The 14,662-nt window shown below is 36.2% G+C and overlaps 1 protein-coding gene across 1 annotated transcript; it reads left to right on the plus strand.

The window, feature by feature from the left end:
* The first annotated feature begins 553 nt into the window (after positions 1-553).
* LOC115928543 lies at positions 554-14,352 on the plus strand. The gene is made up of 4 exons (XM_030995848.1): positions 554-697; positions 11,786-11,962; positions 12,707-12,805; positions 14,097-14,352. Exons 2-4 carry the CDS (start codon positions 11,831-11,833, stop codon positions 14,247-14,249), a joined length of 384 nt encoding a protein of 127 aa, XP_030851708.1. The 5' UTR covers positions 554-697; positions 11,786-11,830; the 3' UTR covers positions 14,250-14,352.
* The last annotated feature ends 310 nt before the right edge of the window (positions 14,353-14,662 follow it).

Below are 14,662 nucleotides of genomic sequence, written 5' to 3' on the forward strand. Positions count from 1 at the left end.
TATCTCTTTTTCTGTTGGTACTTTTATTTTAGACAGAATTTGCTATCGTAGTAACACCCAATCTTGAAATTCTCAATCTGTTGGATAATTATTATTTCATATCTTCTGAAATCGAAAATTACAATGCAATTCCTCTTGTTTCTTTCTCACCTTTCGCTATCTCAATATTTCACCCCCCCCCCTTCTAAGCCTGTCGATACGCGGAAAATGTTAAGAGACTCTCTCTCTCTCTCTCTCTCTCTCTCTCTCTCTCTCTTCTTTCTCACGCTCACTCTTTCCCTTCCTCCCTCCCACTCTATCTCCCTGGCATATTAATTGTGTCCTTAAGTTTTAGCATACACCCATCTTTACTTCCGGGTGTTTTTTCTTTATGTCAGATATTTCTCTGCTAATAATCGTACTAACAAATGAGCACGCATGCGCAGTGCATATCGTGTTCTCTGATTGATGGAACCGTGATGCACGCATGCGCACGGGTACACATCATCTACAGACATATCACGAACCATTTACCTTTTCATTTAACACCAGACGGTTGCACAGGCGAAAAAAAGAGCGCGCAAACTTCAATAGAAAATCTGCAACCGCCTGTTCTTCCATCTCAATCTATACTTGGATATAAGACGAGATTGAAGCCAAACAAAAGGAGAAGGAACGCTGATTCGGAAGACTTATTGGGCTTAACAGCAAAGGAAATGTGAGTATATTATGAGTATTTTGAACGGTTGTCTTGCTTCGGTACTTTAAAAAAATTTGTTAATTATCATTTTCGAAATGACGAATTAGGGTTTGATAATATTGGAGTTTATGCTACCCCTTTTTATCTTTGAATATAATTTCCATATATTGCATTTGGTTATAAACCGTTTTCTTGAGCAAAATTATTGCAAAACAGATTTTGTTACTTGGAGGAGAACAGCATACACTGTTATAGTTGCCTAATTCATATTATCTACTTCAGAAAAAAAAGCAAAGAGAAGAAAATATTGACGTTTTTGTTTCACTTGATTTAAGCAGTTAACATTTTGATTACAAACACAGTTAAAGATTGTTATTGCCATCAAGGCCTTGATAATAGGTGACTCTCAAAAAAAAGGACCTGATTTAAGCACAAATCTAAAAAAATTAGGCTCAGAAAATTACCTAGGCAATAATGTTATTAACTTGACTAAATGTGAAGGACCTACACGGCTCTGATATGAATGGTTAGCTCTTGGTAAGCCTTAAGGGCACCGTACGTAGACAATCTGATTACGATTCCCCATTCGAAAGAATTTGCAATAGGATTTTGTATGGACATTCAAACTTCGAAAATCTTAACAGTCATGACTTGTGATTAATAAAATTTAAATTTCAAGGGATATCAAGCTTCCTTGGAGGAGGAAGTGACGTAGTGACGTCATACCAGTAGAGCGATTGTCTACGATCCGAATCTGATTCGGCTTTAATTATTCTGGCAAGAAGACTTAAATGCACTACTAAATTCCAGTCGTTGTATTCTTATGATTCAGGAAGCTAATGTTCTCTTAGATTTCCGTATCAAATATAATTGCAATTTCTTCGAAAATCGGATCGCAAGAAGATCGTATAGTGTGCGATGGGCTTAGCAATCTTTTTTTTTTTAAATTTCTCTACCTTAAGTTAAAAAAAAAAGAAGATATGTACGCTTTTTGTTTAAACTTCAGAATTAATAAGTAAATTGGAGATGCATTTTCTTCTACACATAATTGTAAATGGATCAGTGGTTATTGACTACTTTTCTGATCTAAATTTGCTTATTTTTGCTTTCGACACGATCGCAAAAATTTCCAACAAATCAAGGGCAATTCCATCACCCTATAGTACATCCGATAGAAATCAAGTTCAGATTATGTGATACGTCATCGTAATGGTCACACATTTCAATAGGTGTCGCACAAGGCCAGTGACATTGCCTTAGGTTGAGCTTTCGAAAGTAGTTACTATCGTGTTTGTCGAGCTTATTAAAATGGAGTCGCCCGTATCGTAAATATATAGTATAGCCCAGTCAAAGTAAAGATGAAAGAAAGACGCAAGCACCTGCAAACGGCCAGTTTTCTTCGTATCTCCTCTGGGTACAAAATAGTATACTAGTGGCCGATCTACGCAATATTTCAAATGAGGTGATATTGAAAACGAGAGAGGAGGCTGTTGTCCTTTCATTAGTAAAGAGGTATAGACATTTTCTTGATTGTAATGAAAAATATGACGCATCTAACTTTCATTTTTTTCTCCTATCAATGCAAATTTGTCATTACTTACATGATTGATTACTTATGTGATTGATTTTACTGATATGATCAAATATTCATAATTTGATATCAAAATCATCCCCGAGAGTAGTTGACAGCTGAGTATATGGACGGAAAGAAAAGTGAGATGTAACTTTACAAAATTAAACAGAACAACAACAACAACAACAACAACAACAGCCCCTTCCCCCCCCCCCCCCCTCCCCCCCCAAAAAAAATACTACTTTGAAGTTTACCAAATGGAGGTCTGTTCTGCTTTTTTATATTCATCTGTATGTTTTCTTTCAGTTTATGTATTATCATTAAGAGACTCGACCATCATTTTTAAAATCGATCTATAATTCATTATAAACACGAGCAGTTTTTCTTATCAAATCCACATAGTAGGCAAAAGATCAAAGCACCAAGGCTTTACAAAAATCGTTGTCTTGTTTATTTGTTTCTTCGTTTTTTTCTTCACTTCTTCAAAATAACTAAAGTGAAAATAGCATTAAAACCCGCGACAAATATGTACCAGTTTCTTTCTATATTTGTATACCGGCTATTCCAGCTAGATCTAGGTCGAAGGCTTTTACATAATCTTTTGGAAATTGAAGATTAATTCAGCACCACGAACAGCAATAAAGTGAGAAAACAGGTTCGTCGTTCAATGCATTTTAAATTAGTTGTTATTTGGTGCAGGATGAGCATATCCCTCCTCTCTTCTCCTGCCCTCTCCTCAGCCATCTTTAATTTTACCCGTATCTCATTTTGTTGCGAAAAGTCACCAAGCCCCCCCCCCCTCCCACCCAGCCTCGGCCTGAAATATTATCAAAATTATAAAGAATAATAACAATTAAATTCATTTATTTTGTGAATACATCTATAATGTTTGTGTAAGGCTTGGTTTGAGAATCCCTTCTTCTTCTACTTCATATAATATGTCTTCTAATTTAATTTGTTATGTTGTACTCTAAAAACAAAACGTTGTAAATGCGGTTGATAGGGGTGATTTGAAATGCGAAGAATTTTATTTTTTTAGGGATGACATTTCTTTGATACCTTAACAGTAAACACAGATAAAGATAAGATTATATTGACGTATTGAATCATGAATGAATTGATTTAAGAATGCCGACAGAAAATGATTTATTGATTCATACTGAAATTATGATTCCTTCGGATCAGAAAAGGAAAAAAGAAAGTTTAAAGGTGGAGAATGAGTGGTCCCGATTCAGGACAAGCTAATCCTGTCGAAAGGAATGGTGGTGTTACCGTAAACTTCGCTTAGATATGTGCATTTTAATTTAGATTGTTTTAACATTATAAAATCAGCATAATATACCGACGTCGGCACATAGTCAGCTAGCGAGAGAAGGAGATTCCAAGGTATGCCGGAGGGATGGAATACTAAACTCTTCGCTCTTATTGCCTCTCTATGAATCATGAAAGCGTAGGTTCACTTAGAAGTGTTATTATAACATATATTTACATACATGTATATTAAAGTACACAATTCAACTACAACTATGTCTCTCTCTATCTCTCCCCTCTCTCTCTCTCTCTCTCTCTGTCCCTCTCTCTACCTTAATCTCTCTGCTTATTCCATCTCCAATGTCAATCTGTCTCTCGTATCTCTATTTTACATTGTATATTGTGATATTGCGATATTCAATCTTATAGATAAAAGAAATTGAAGAAAATAAGAATATGCATGCGTTATATCAACATTAAATAGACTTTCAATATTTAGGCTCCTCCTCTTCATCTTTTGTTTGATAACAAGTTTTTAATTTTATTTGTTATTGAAAAAAGCAAAAGTTAAGTGATAACACGATTTAAAGGAATTGAACGATTAATACGTTTCATAACGACGATAAAGAAGCACTTGATTGATTCTTAGGTATATTATATATTTTTTTTTAAATCGGAGAGTGCTGAGTATTATCGGACCTACTTTAGTAGGATCTTACTTACTTAAAGAAAACTTTGTGTAACCAAAGTAATCTCTCGGGCAATATCAATCTAAAAATGCTGATCTATAACGAAGATTAATCCGGTAATCTATAAAGTGTATCTTACTGTAATGATATCTGAGTAATGGAAATAATTAGCCGATAGCCCAAAGGGCTTTGGTTCTTATCCACTATTACCGTCTTGTCTTTACATTATTCATTGCATGAGATTATACTGATTTTACAGCTATGATCTGGTGAATTCTCCATTCCAAACCCCTTCCGCTTTTAAAAATATTATATTTAATCACGGGATAACAACAACAACAACACTTATAATAACCATACGTCTTGTTTACCTAGGGTATCCTCATCAGTATTAATGCTGTTTTCTTTGAGGGCATATTATTATCCCGGCCTGAGGTACCATGAAAAGGCGTTCAAGGATTCAAAGAATTACTTCCTACTGGGTACCAATTTACTTGATGGATATTTGAACCCCTTTTTTAAAAGAATGATTGACATTCTATGGGCATCGTTTTTTACTGTTGTTGGTTAACGGTGCTCCCCACCCCCCCCCCCACCTGAAAAAAAAAAACCCTGAAGAGATGTCGACGATATTATTTCAAATTTTACTTCATTTTTTAGGTATTTGAACATCTCTTGTGATCATCAGAATTGCACTTGTAAAAATACGACATAATAGCAAAGATGAAGCAAAACCGCACTGATTCATATTCCATATGTAGTCAATTGGTGTATTTCTTCAATGGATAGTATATTTCTGATTTCTTTGGATCACTGTGAATAGTTTGTTTTTTGTCCGTAGAATATTTTATGTTGGATTGAGAAAAGATTCAAACCCAGGGGCGAATCTACGGAGGGGGGGGGGGGGGGGGTGGGGTATGAGGTTTAATCCCCCTTGTCACTGGCGTACCTATGGGGGGGCAGGGGGGCAGAGTGCCCCCCTGACGGGCTCCAGGGGAAAAAAAGAAAAAGGGGAAAGAAAAGAAAAGAAAGGAAAGGAAAGAAAAAGAAAAAAGGAAAAGGGAAGAAAAAAGGAAAGAAAGAGAAAAAAGGAAAAAAAAGGAAAGAAAAAAGGAAGAAGAAGGGAAAAGGAATAAAAAGGGAAAAGAAAAGGAAAGGAATAAAAATGGGGAAATTAAAAAAAAAAAAAGACCATGGCCGTACGAACCAGGGGGGGGGGGCAGTTGACCCCAGATATTTTGAAAACGTACAGTTTTTTTCCTGAAAATGTAGTGTAGGCCTATACCAAATCCTTCAATTCTACTTTTGAAAATGCAAAAGTACCCTCATGACCAGTTCGGTCGCTCGAACTCCCTTCACTCCTTTTGCTTTTGAGATTCTTCGAAAACTTTTAACGCATCTTTCCCCATCCCCCACCAGAAAAATATTCCGCATACGGCCCTGAAAAATTAAAACAAATGAAAATAGGAAAATATAAGTGATATAACAAATTCGAAACTCTTCGCTGGCGCGAACTGCTTGCTAGCCTATTTTGTATTAAATGTTTTCACTTGCTCGTCCCCCTGAAAAAAGAAAAGGATTAGTATTGCCTAGAATACAATTGTGCCTGCCCCGACGGGCCCCGATCTGCAACCATAGCAACAATAACACACAATATATGTACCAAATGTTACTAAAAGAGACTAATTCATTTTCTCGCTCGCTCCACTCGCTTGCGAATAAAAGAATAGACATTGCTTTGGAAACAATTGTGCCCACCCTTGACCTGCAGCAATATCATTAAAAATGGAAGAGTTTTTTTCGCCCTCTCGCCAAAAGGGAATTGAATCGCGTTAAACGCGATTGCGTCCATCCTGACCTGCACCAATAAAAACAAGTTTATTTATTAATTTCTATTAAAAGAGAATTTATTTTTTTTTGCTTGCTCGCTATGCTCGCTCGCCAAATGGAATTGACACCGCTAACGTGCCCGCCCCAACCTGCAACAGCCAGTTAATAATTATGCACCAAACGTTATTCAAAGAAGTTTTGGTGTGTTCGTGCTCGCCAAAACGGAATTAACATCACCTTAGACATGATTGTGTAAGCCCTGCCCTGCAACAAAAAAAATCTGAAATTTATGAACCAATTATCATTACAAAAATTTTGCTCGCTCGCTACGCTCGCTCGCCAAAATAGAAATAACACCGCTTTTAATAATCACGTCCCTGACATGGAACAATGAACCCAAGTTTATATACCATATTTCCTATAAAAGAGAAGTGATTTTTTTTGCTCGGTCGCTACGCTCGCTCGCCAAAATAGAAATAACACCGCTTTTAATAATCACGTCCCTGACATGGAACAATGAACCCAAGTTTATATACCATATTTTCCCTATAAAAGAGAAGTGATTTTTTTTTCGCTCGCTACGCTCGCTAGCTCGTGGAATTATGTGCCCACCACTAACCTGCTACAATATCATTAAAAAGAGAAATGTAGGGGGTTGCCTGCCCGCCAAAATGGGATTGACATTGCCTTTAACACGATTGTGCCCGCCCCCTACCTGCAACAATGAAACAAATTTTATATGGCAATTCATTGAGAGAAAGATGTATTTTCGCTCGCTAGCTAAAATTGGTATAAAATCACCCTAAACACAATATTGTTCCCGCGCCCTGCATGGGACAATTGAACCACGTTTAAGTGGCAATTATTAAAAAAGAAGTGATTTTTTTTCTTGCTCGCTACACTCGTTTGCAAAAAAATGAAATTAACGTCGCTAACAAGTGAATGTTCCCACCCCCAACTTGCAACAATACCAGTTTATATACCAAACGTTCCTTAAAGATTTTTTTTTGCTCGCTCGCTCGCCAGAAGTGAAAATTAGCATCGCCTTTTTTGTTTGTTTCGGTCGCTTGCCCCCCCTGACGGAGTACCCCAGGTACGCCACTGCCCCTTGTGCTGGCAAAAAAAGAGTAAAATTTCGGCCGCCCCCCCTCCCCCCTCTTGGAAAATCCTGGATCCACTGGGTCAAACACCCCCTCCCCCTTAGCAAAAAGCTAGATCCGCCCCTGAAACCAACTATTTTCAGATTCGCTTAGTGCATCCGAAGGCAAATTGTATTGGCTGGTTCAATTACACACTTATGTAGAATTTCACAAACTATCTAATTCGCCTTCGAGAAAGAAGATCTAAAACAATGAATATCATGAAAAACATCCCAATGTATAAATTCAAGTCGGAATTTTGTTCCCCATCAAGGACACGCTGGTTTGGAAATGAACCCTCCTCAATGATCCTTGTGATTTGAAATTGCACGGGTATGTAAATACTAGATTGGTGTGAGGAAGCATATTTATGAGTTTAAGGTGTCTTGTGTTCTGGGCCAGTGGCATTACGCTAGAAAACAGGAAAAGTTTGAAGCTAAAATTAACTGAAGGATCTTTCTCTTGAATTAATTACATGCAAACTGGCCTTGACTGGCCGTCTTTTCAGCATCATCTTATATTTATTTTATGTTCATGAACTTCTCCTCCTCCTCTTTCAAATTCTTAATATTATTCTCCTTTTCTTTCTACTTAATCTTCTTGTCTACATGTTTCCTTATTCTCTCTCTTATTTCACTCTCTTCTCCTTCTTCTCCTTACCCACTCCTTCGTCATGTCTCGATTTATCCCTTTAATCTTTGTGTAGATTATCATAGAAGAAACTTATTATATATCCCCCAAAACACGAAAAGAATGATGACAGTATTATTAATTACTCAGAGTTGTACATATTTCTCCGCATGTTTTCAGCCAGCAAAAACATGTTATTGGCTAGACAGAATTGATTAACAGTCAATTTCTTGAGTATTTTTTTTACAATGCTCACTCTCAGCTAAATCATGCCAATGGAAATGGATGTAAGAGCAATTCCCAAACCAACGCCTATATACATTAACAATCAAAATAAGTTTTTTAATTTTCTAACGTCACCCAAAGCGCTTTATTCCTATTGGATAAACATTGTCGACAAGGGCCGCATAATGCACGTTACACGTGTTGTGCCAACGGCATAAATTCAAACAAACATTGCGGGGCAACATTCAGGATATGATTATCATCCTGATAAATTGCTAGTTCATTTTCAATGAAATGTAAATGTAGTCTGATAGGAAAATTACCTCCAAAAATAGTTTATCGATGGAATGTAAGTCCCTTAAGTACGTTACAGCCGCAGGTGAACGAACATGGTGGGTTTGCGCCCTCTGACGATACTGCTTTTCCAATAGCAGAAGAGGCGCCATGGTTGATTTGGTCTTCACTGAGTAGTTTCCAGATAACAATAACCAAGTCTATGGAAACAACATGACGAAGACGCTTCCTACGATAACATGTTTGTTGATGTTGGGGGAAGGGTATAGGGAGTGGCAGACAGACAGGGGGAGGGGGTGTAAAGTAAGATTGAGAACAAAGTCACAAGCGCGAAAGTATTACATTACGGAAAGACGCCGGGGGCGTTAGACACATAAGGCCCGATTGGAGGTTTGTCGACAAACATAGGTTTATGTGCAAATGACGTGTTTCGATGCATTCGATGCGTTTCAGACCAAGGTCCAGACAAACCTTGGTCTTAAATACGTAAAAACGCGTCATATGACGCACACAAACCTCCTTTGTGAATTCGGGCCAATGTTGTGACAGTGCACTTGAAGTTGCTTTATCACTCAAGTCATTTGTTTATTGTACCATTGATGCATGACATGACTACATGCATGTTATGTAATAGCATTTCCTCATGCAATGTGCCTAGCATTTCACCATATATTGCTGTGCACTTGATACACATTCAAAAGTCAACATGAACTTGGCTGTGTTGAGGTTAAAGGATCCCCTTGCCAGCGTATCATGGGGATTTGAGCCATATTATTGTCATAAAGGCAGACCAAGAGGTTGGTTTTGTTGTATATTTAATGTATTTTTATGAATTGTCAAAACATAAAGTGTAAATTAGTGTGTGTGTTTTGGACTTCACACTGAGAGATGTTGATGTTTGTATGTACAGTTGTACGTCGTTATTATGTAAGAAATACAAGCTTATGCTGTTATGATGTATGTACATTTGACCTTGTACTAAGACATGAATAACAGTGAAGGTACTGCTACATACTCCGAAGGTTAATTATAAGAGTGCTGAATCATTAAGTAGAATCATTAAATTTATTATTGTTTAGTTCTTTGTTTATTCAAGCTATAGTTAAATCTAGTTGAGATACTCGTAGGGTCTGTTTGTAATTTATGTAAAGCCAATAGTAACTGAGGTTATCTCAATAGATTATAAAGATCATAACACAATGTATTTTATGAGTTTCACCAAGAGACTGTATTATTGCTATGAATTTGATGTACTTGTATTTATGGTATCTGTGTCATTATTCTACAGTTTTCACGGAATGGAATGGTATGGAGTACAAGATTTACTCCAATCATAAAAGCTACAAATTCCTGTAGAAACTTTTGTCCCAAAATTATCTTTGTAGTCGACCTCGCTACAGCCACAATAAATTTCAAGATGTCATAATTCCTCGAAACCAGGGGTTTGTGAGTTTGAGGGACTAGAAAATGCTCCGAAATTATTGCTGTTGTAACACTGTTGTTGTTTGTTGTTTTTAATAGGTTTATTTGCGTTTATCATTCAATTATGAATATTTACGCCATTTCGTTGATTTTATTGATAATCCTCTGTTCTTTATCAAGGCAACAATGTTTATTTTACACTGATTAGTTGGGAGTGAAATGCAAAACAATAACAAATATAACAATATAAAATGTTGTAATTTGATTTCGCTTAAATTATTATAATCAGTATCACAATTCAATCGATTGCTGTATAGTGGTTCGGAGTGACGGATATTTAATTTACCTGAATCAAATTAAGTCCCTTACGATGACCTACACTTCTACAACAAAATAACAGGGCACAATCTGGATTCAAATCCGAAATCTCCCGGCCCCTGTTATGCTTAGGATTCTTTCAGTTACCTCTTTGTAGTAAGTGGGTTAAACGAAACATGGTAACCGGATCATAATCGATGAATGTATTTATCATTCACTTTACAAGATCAGAGATTGCAACCATTAAAGAAAGTGGATTAGATGTCCTTCTCAATAATGTTTTGCAATTTAAATTTAAGTGCCTTAATGAAAATTGTAACGTTGGCTATTATACATGTAGGTCATCAGTAGTGATGATATAATAATTTAATATGATGAAAGTTTCATTTGTTCTATCCAATGAGATGTAATACGAATGGTGCATGTTTCATTTACGTCAGACTATTTGTAATTCAGATTTGAAAGACGATAATTATGGGCCCTGGATATTCTCGTATTCTTGGTCGTAGACGTATATAGGGATGACGTCTCAATGTCAACGTTTGATAGTGTCTCAATTTGTTCGCATAAAATAAAAACAAAAAACGTAATTTGTCTTTTAAATAACATATCTACCAAGACCTCTAGGAAGGCCTCTAGGAAGAACAGAGTCATTTTAAAAATGGCTCTGAATAGAGCTTTCCAGCCGTTTTTAAATTCTTGATTTGTATTATTTGTAGCTTGTATTCTTGTATGTATTTTAATTTTTTCTACGGAAAATAAACCAAACCATAGAAAGATGTAACAATTGTGAGAAGACCATTACGCTTTTGAACAAGTGGTAACAGTTTACCCAATTAACATTGTTAATTCAAAGTTTTAGGGGAAGGGGCTGCAGCCCCCAGACCCCAGCCCCTACCTAGCCTCGTATGCTGATGTTGTTGTGGTTGTGACTTCAACTCTCCATTGACCCCTCCATGCCCTTCCTGACATGGGTTGTGTCCAAGCAGGTAACATCTTTATCAGCAGAAACCTTGATTAAAAGTACTCCTCGGTGTATTAGTTATGAGAAAACAAGAACGCCCTAGGGTGAATATAATATCAGTCTTATCTTGAAATAGGTCCGTGGTATTCATTCGCTGAAAGCTCTTCTTCGTGTCCATGCGGTACTTCACTTCATCTAATGGTCACTTCATGCAGGAAAACTGACGTCCGTACGGCGATCGAGTAGCAACACGGATCGGAGGGCCGATTGACACTCGAGTTGTGGAAATAGCTCGAATTATGTAAATTACGTTTGTGGGCGGTTTAGGGATCGCTGTGCGTCAAGAAAAACTAAACGTTCAAATGAATAATTGATTGTTAAAAAAAAGCGGTTATAGTTTTACACTATGTACCTGTGTTTGTAGTTCTTCCCTTTAGGGTGGTCATATCACTTGATGATGAATGACTCGGTCAAAACTTAAGACGTGCCTTTAGGTGGTTTACAGATTGCCTTTGTCTTTTATTCTGTCATTCTAAGAAAATTATGGCGGTGACGATGCACTCACTATACATGCAACAAAATGGAAAATATGAGATGAAAAAAGGCATGATCACTCTCATCCTTCGGTGTATGTTTGTTCTACTTCATCTTTTAAAGTTTGTTATGATCTTGGATACCTCAATCTTTTTCTCGTTTTGATATAAGCCCCTCCTTGATATTTGACATCGTTTTATGACGTCTTTAAACCCTTGTCTTTTTATCCAACTTTAGAACCATTTGATTGGTAGATTCCATACTCATCACGTGACATATACGATGGCGCCAGTCACATGGAGAGTCTATACTACATGCTTGACGCTGGTCATGCTGTGTGTACTAGCTACATACCATGGTGCTGTGGCAGCTAAGCGGTGTGTAAGGACATCAGGAGATACACTAGACGTCGAGGTAAAAAACGATGGTTGTACTCTACAGTGCGTATACAAAGTGCTATTAAAAATGGGAAATTCAAGAAAAATCCTCAAAAATTATCTTTTCAGCATATCTGCATGATTTTTCCTTAAGAGATTATGGATGAAGGTCTATTAAATCGGATTGCACTTAAAGAATTGACAATAGTTTACGCCTGAGTGACCACTGGCTAATTAAGAAAATCTCGCAATTATGTAATAAAAATCATGCAGATAATTATAATGAAGTTATAATTTCAGAACATATTTTCAAAGAGCGTCCTTTTTTTAATACGTATTGTATAAATGTACTGGAATCTTTTGAAATGGAAATCCACGCGAAAGATATTCGATCACTTTTGTGTTGTGTACTAGGCCTATACGCACTATGCGTAATGCCCCTAATATGAATCTTTTTAAAATAGATGTCCACTCCTCTCTATTAATATAGTAGTCAGTTTGTTTAAAAATAATTGTATTGTAAGTCTTCTAATAAAGATAATAACATACGGATAATAAGAAGTGATAAACGATTTATATACCCGCGTTATAATTATTGCAACTGGCCTTCTTTCATTTCTTCATTCATTCATTTAATAACCCTTGTACCGTTACAGTCTTTTCGTTCTTGCTAAGATCCTCCCCTCCTTACATAAAATGTAAAGGAAATGCGTTCTTTTGAAATTAAAACATATTTTACAAGTAGAACTGTAACATTCTCATGGTTTCATTTTGTATTCAGGAATTCCAGTCTGCCTCCCCATCGACTATCAAAAAAATATTGGAAGCCTATTTTCAAAACAGGAGAGCCAGTAAACCTACATACAACAGACCAATATACGTGAGTATATATATATATATATATATATATATATATATATATATATATATATATATATATATATACATTAAGAGATGGGTAGAAGAATCCCTGCAATCTGATTGGTCAATTACCATGTAGTTATTTTTACTGGATGCACGCGATATCGGCGATCGATACCACCGATATCCTTTTTTTTTTTTAATTTCTCTTTTTTTTTTTAAACTTTTTTTTTCATAATTTAAAATTTTTTTTTTTTTTTTTAATGATTTTTTTGATAATTTTTTGTTGGTGATAATTGTTTGTTTTTCGTGTTTTTTGATAATTATAATCTATTTAAAAAATTTATAAAATCTATAATTTTTTTTTTTTTTTTTTTTTTTTTTTTTTTTTAAGTTTGCAGTTTAATGTGCACTGACAATTTTTTTATTTATTTTTTTAAATTTCATGATAAGTTAAAAATCGTCGGTAATCGTCCGGTTAAAAAAAAATTATGCGTCCGGTAATTACTGGACGCATGATTTCGCCATGCATCCGGTAAATCTGTAAAATAACAAAATTTTGTATTTTTGACAATTTCTGGGGCCCCATCTTATAAAACAGATAATGCACATGTTTAATTCGTGGGTCGGTGGAATTGTGTGCACGCGGTACCTTTGAATTTGGTCTAAAACCATTCAAAGGTACCTTATGCACACAATCCTTACCGACGCACTCAAACCTGTGCATCATTTGTATACTCACTGACCTCTAATATATCTTCCTCGCCTGCCGCCTTGTGATCATCAGCTCATTTCGCTTTTACTTTTGTTCTGTCATAATCTTACTTTAAAATCCCTCTGCACTACTTTGGCATGGAGGGATTGGACCTCACTGCAAGGTCATTGGCAAGTGTTTATCTCATCAAATCAGCTCTCAATTGACATAAGAAAAAGGGCTTTATGGGGGATCAACGGGCACCGCTTATTAAAGCATTGTTGGATGTATAGAGGGCGCAAGTAGCTATAAGTAGTGCAGTGGGGCTTTAACTGATCGTTTCCTATTGTCCATGCAAGATTGTAAACCTTATAGGGCTGCTTACACAGCAGCGAATAAGAAGAAATCGACATTACTAAATAGGGCAAGAATGCCATTTTGAACGATTATCAACTTGTTGTTGGTGTTGTTCCTAACGTCTTATAATAAACTCGCTTTTTATAATCCTTGATTACGCATAAATTCAATTCAAAGTCTATTATCTTGCTTTAATACAACACAAGAAGTTGTCATTCGTCGATATTTATTTCAATGTTTCACTCTTTTTGATTGACAGACCTGTGTACCCCAAGGAGATTCGTGTAGCCCCACTGGTAAGACTCCGTGTTGTGGTCGTATGGGATGTTATAAATATAACGGAGAGAAGTGCGCCCGGGGATCAAGATGCGTTTGTAGAAACCCACAATACTCCATCGATCCTGGCTTCTAGAATCCTGCTAGAAATGACTGATTAAAGTGATTATCATGATTGAAAGTGTTCAGAGCTAGCCTTATATCAATTTATGTTTAGCTAATGCCGATAGAATGTGTAGGCCTATACTATTATAGTTATTAACATGCATTTTGGTTATTGGTTAGATATTAATTGCAGATGAGATAATTTGAACGTAATATCTGTTAGTTTGCCGACGCTCCACCTTGGCAACCACATCACATAATACAGGATATGAGCTATACTGAACTTAGACTATGCTTTCATAGACACTGGCATATTTACAATACTTATTTTGTATCTGTTACTAGAATACGGAAGTTGTCAAGCTTATGTAAACTTCGAGCAGAGAAAATTTTGTATAGTTTTCGAATAGAGTGTGTGCTTGAAGACTATAAACCAACAACTGT

Source organism: Strongylocentrotus purpuratus, unplaced genomic scaffold, assembly GCF_000002235.5.
Source record: "Strongylocentrotus purpuratus isolate Spur 01 unplaced genomic scaffold, Spur_5.0 spur5_contig_854, whole genome shotgun sequence".
Taxonomy (NCBI): Eukaryota; Metazoa; Echinodermata; class Echinoidea; order Camarodonta; family Strongylocentrotidae; genus Strongylocentrotus; species Strongylocentrotus purpuratus.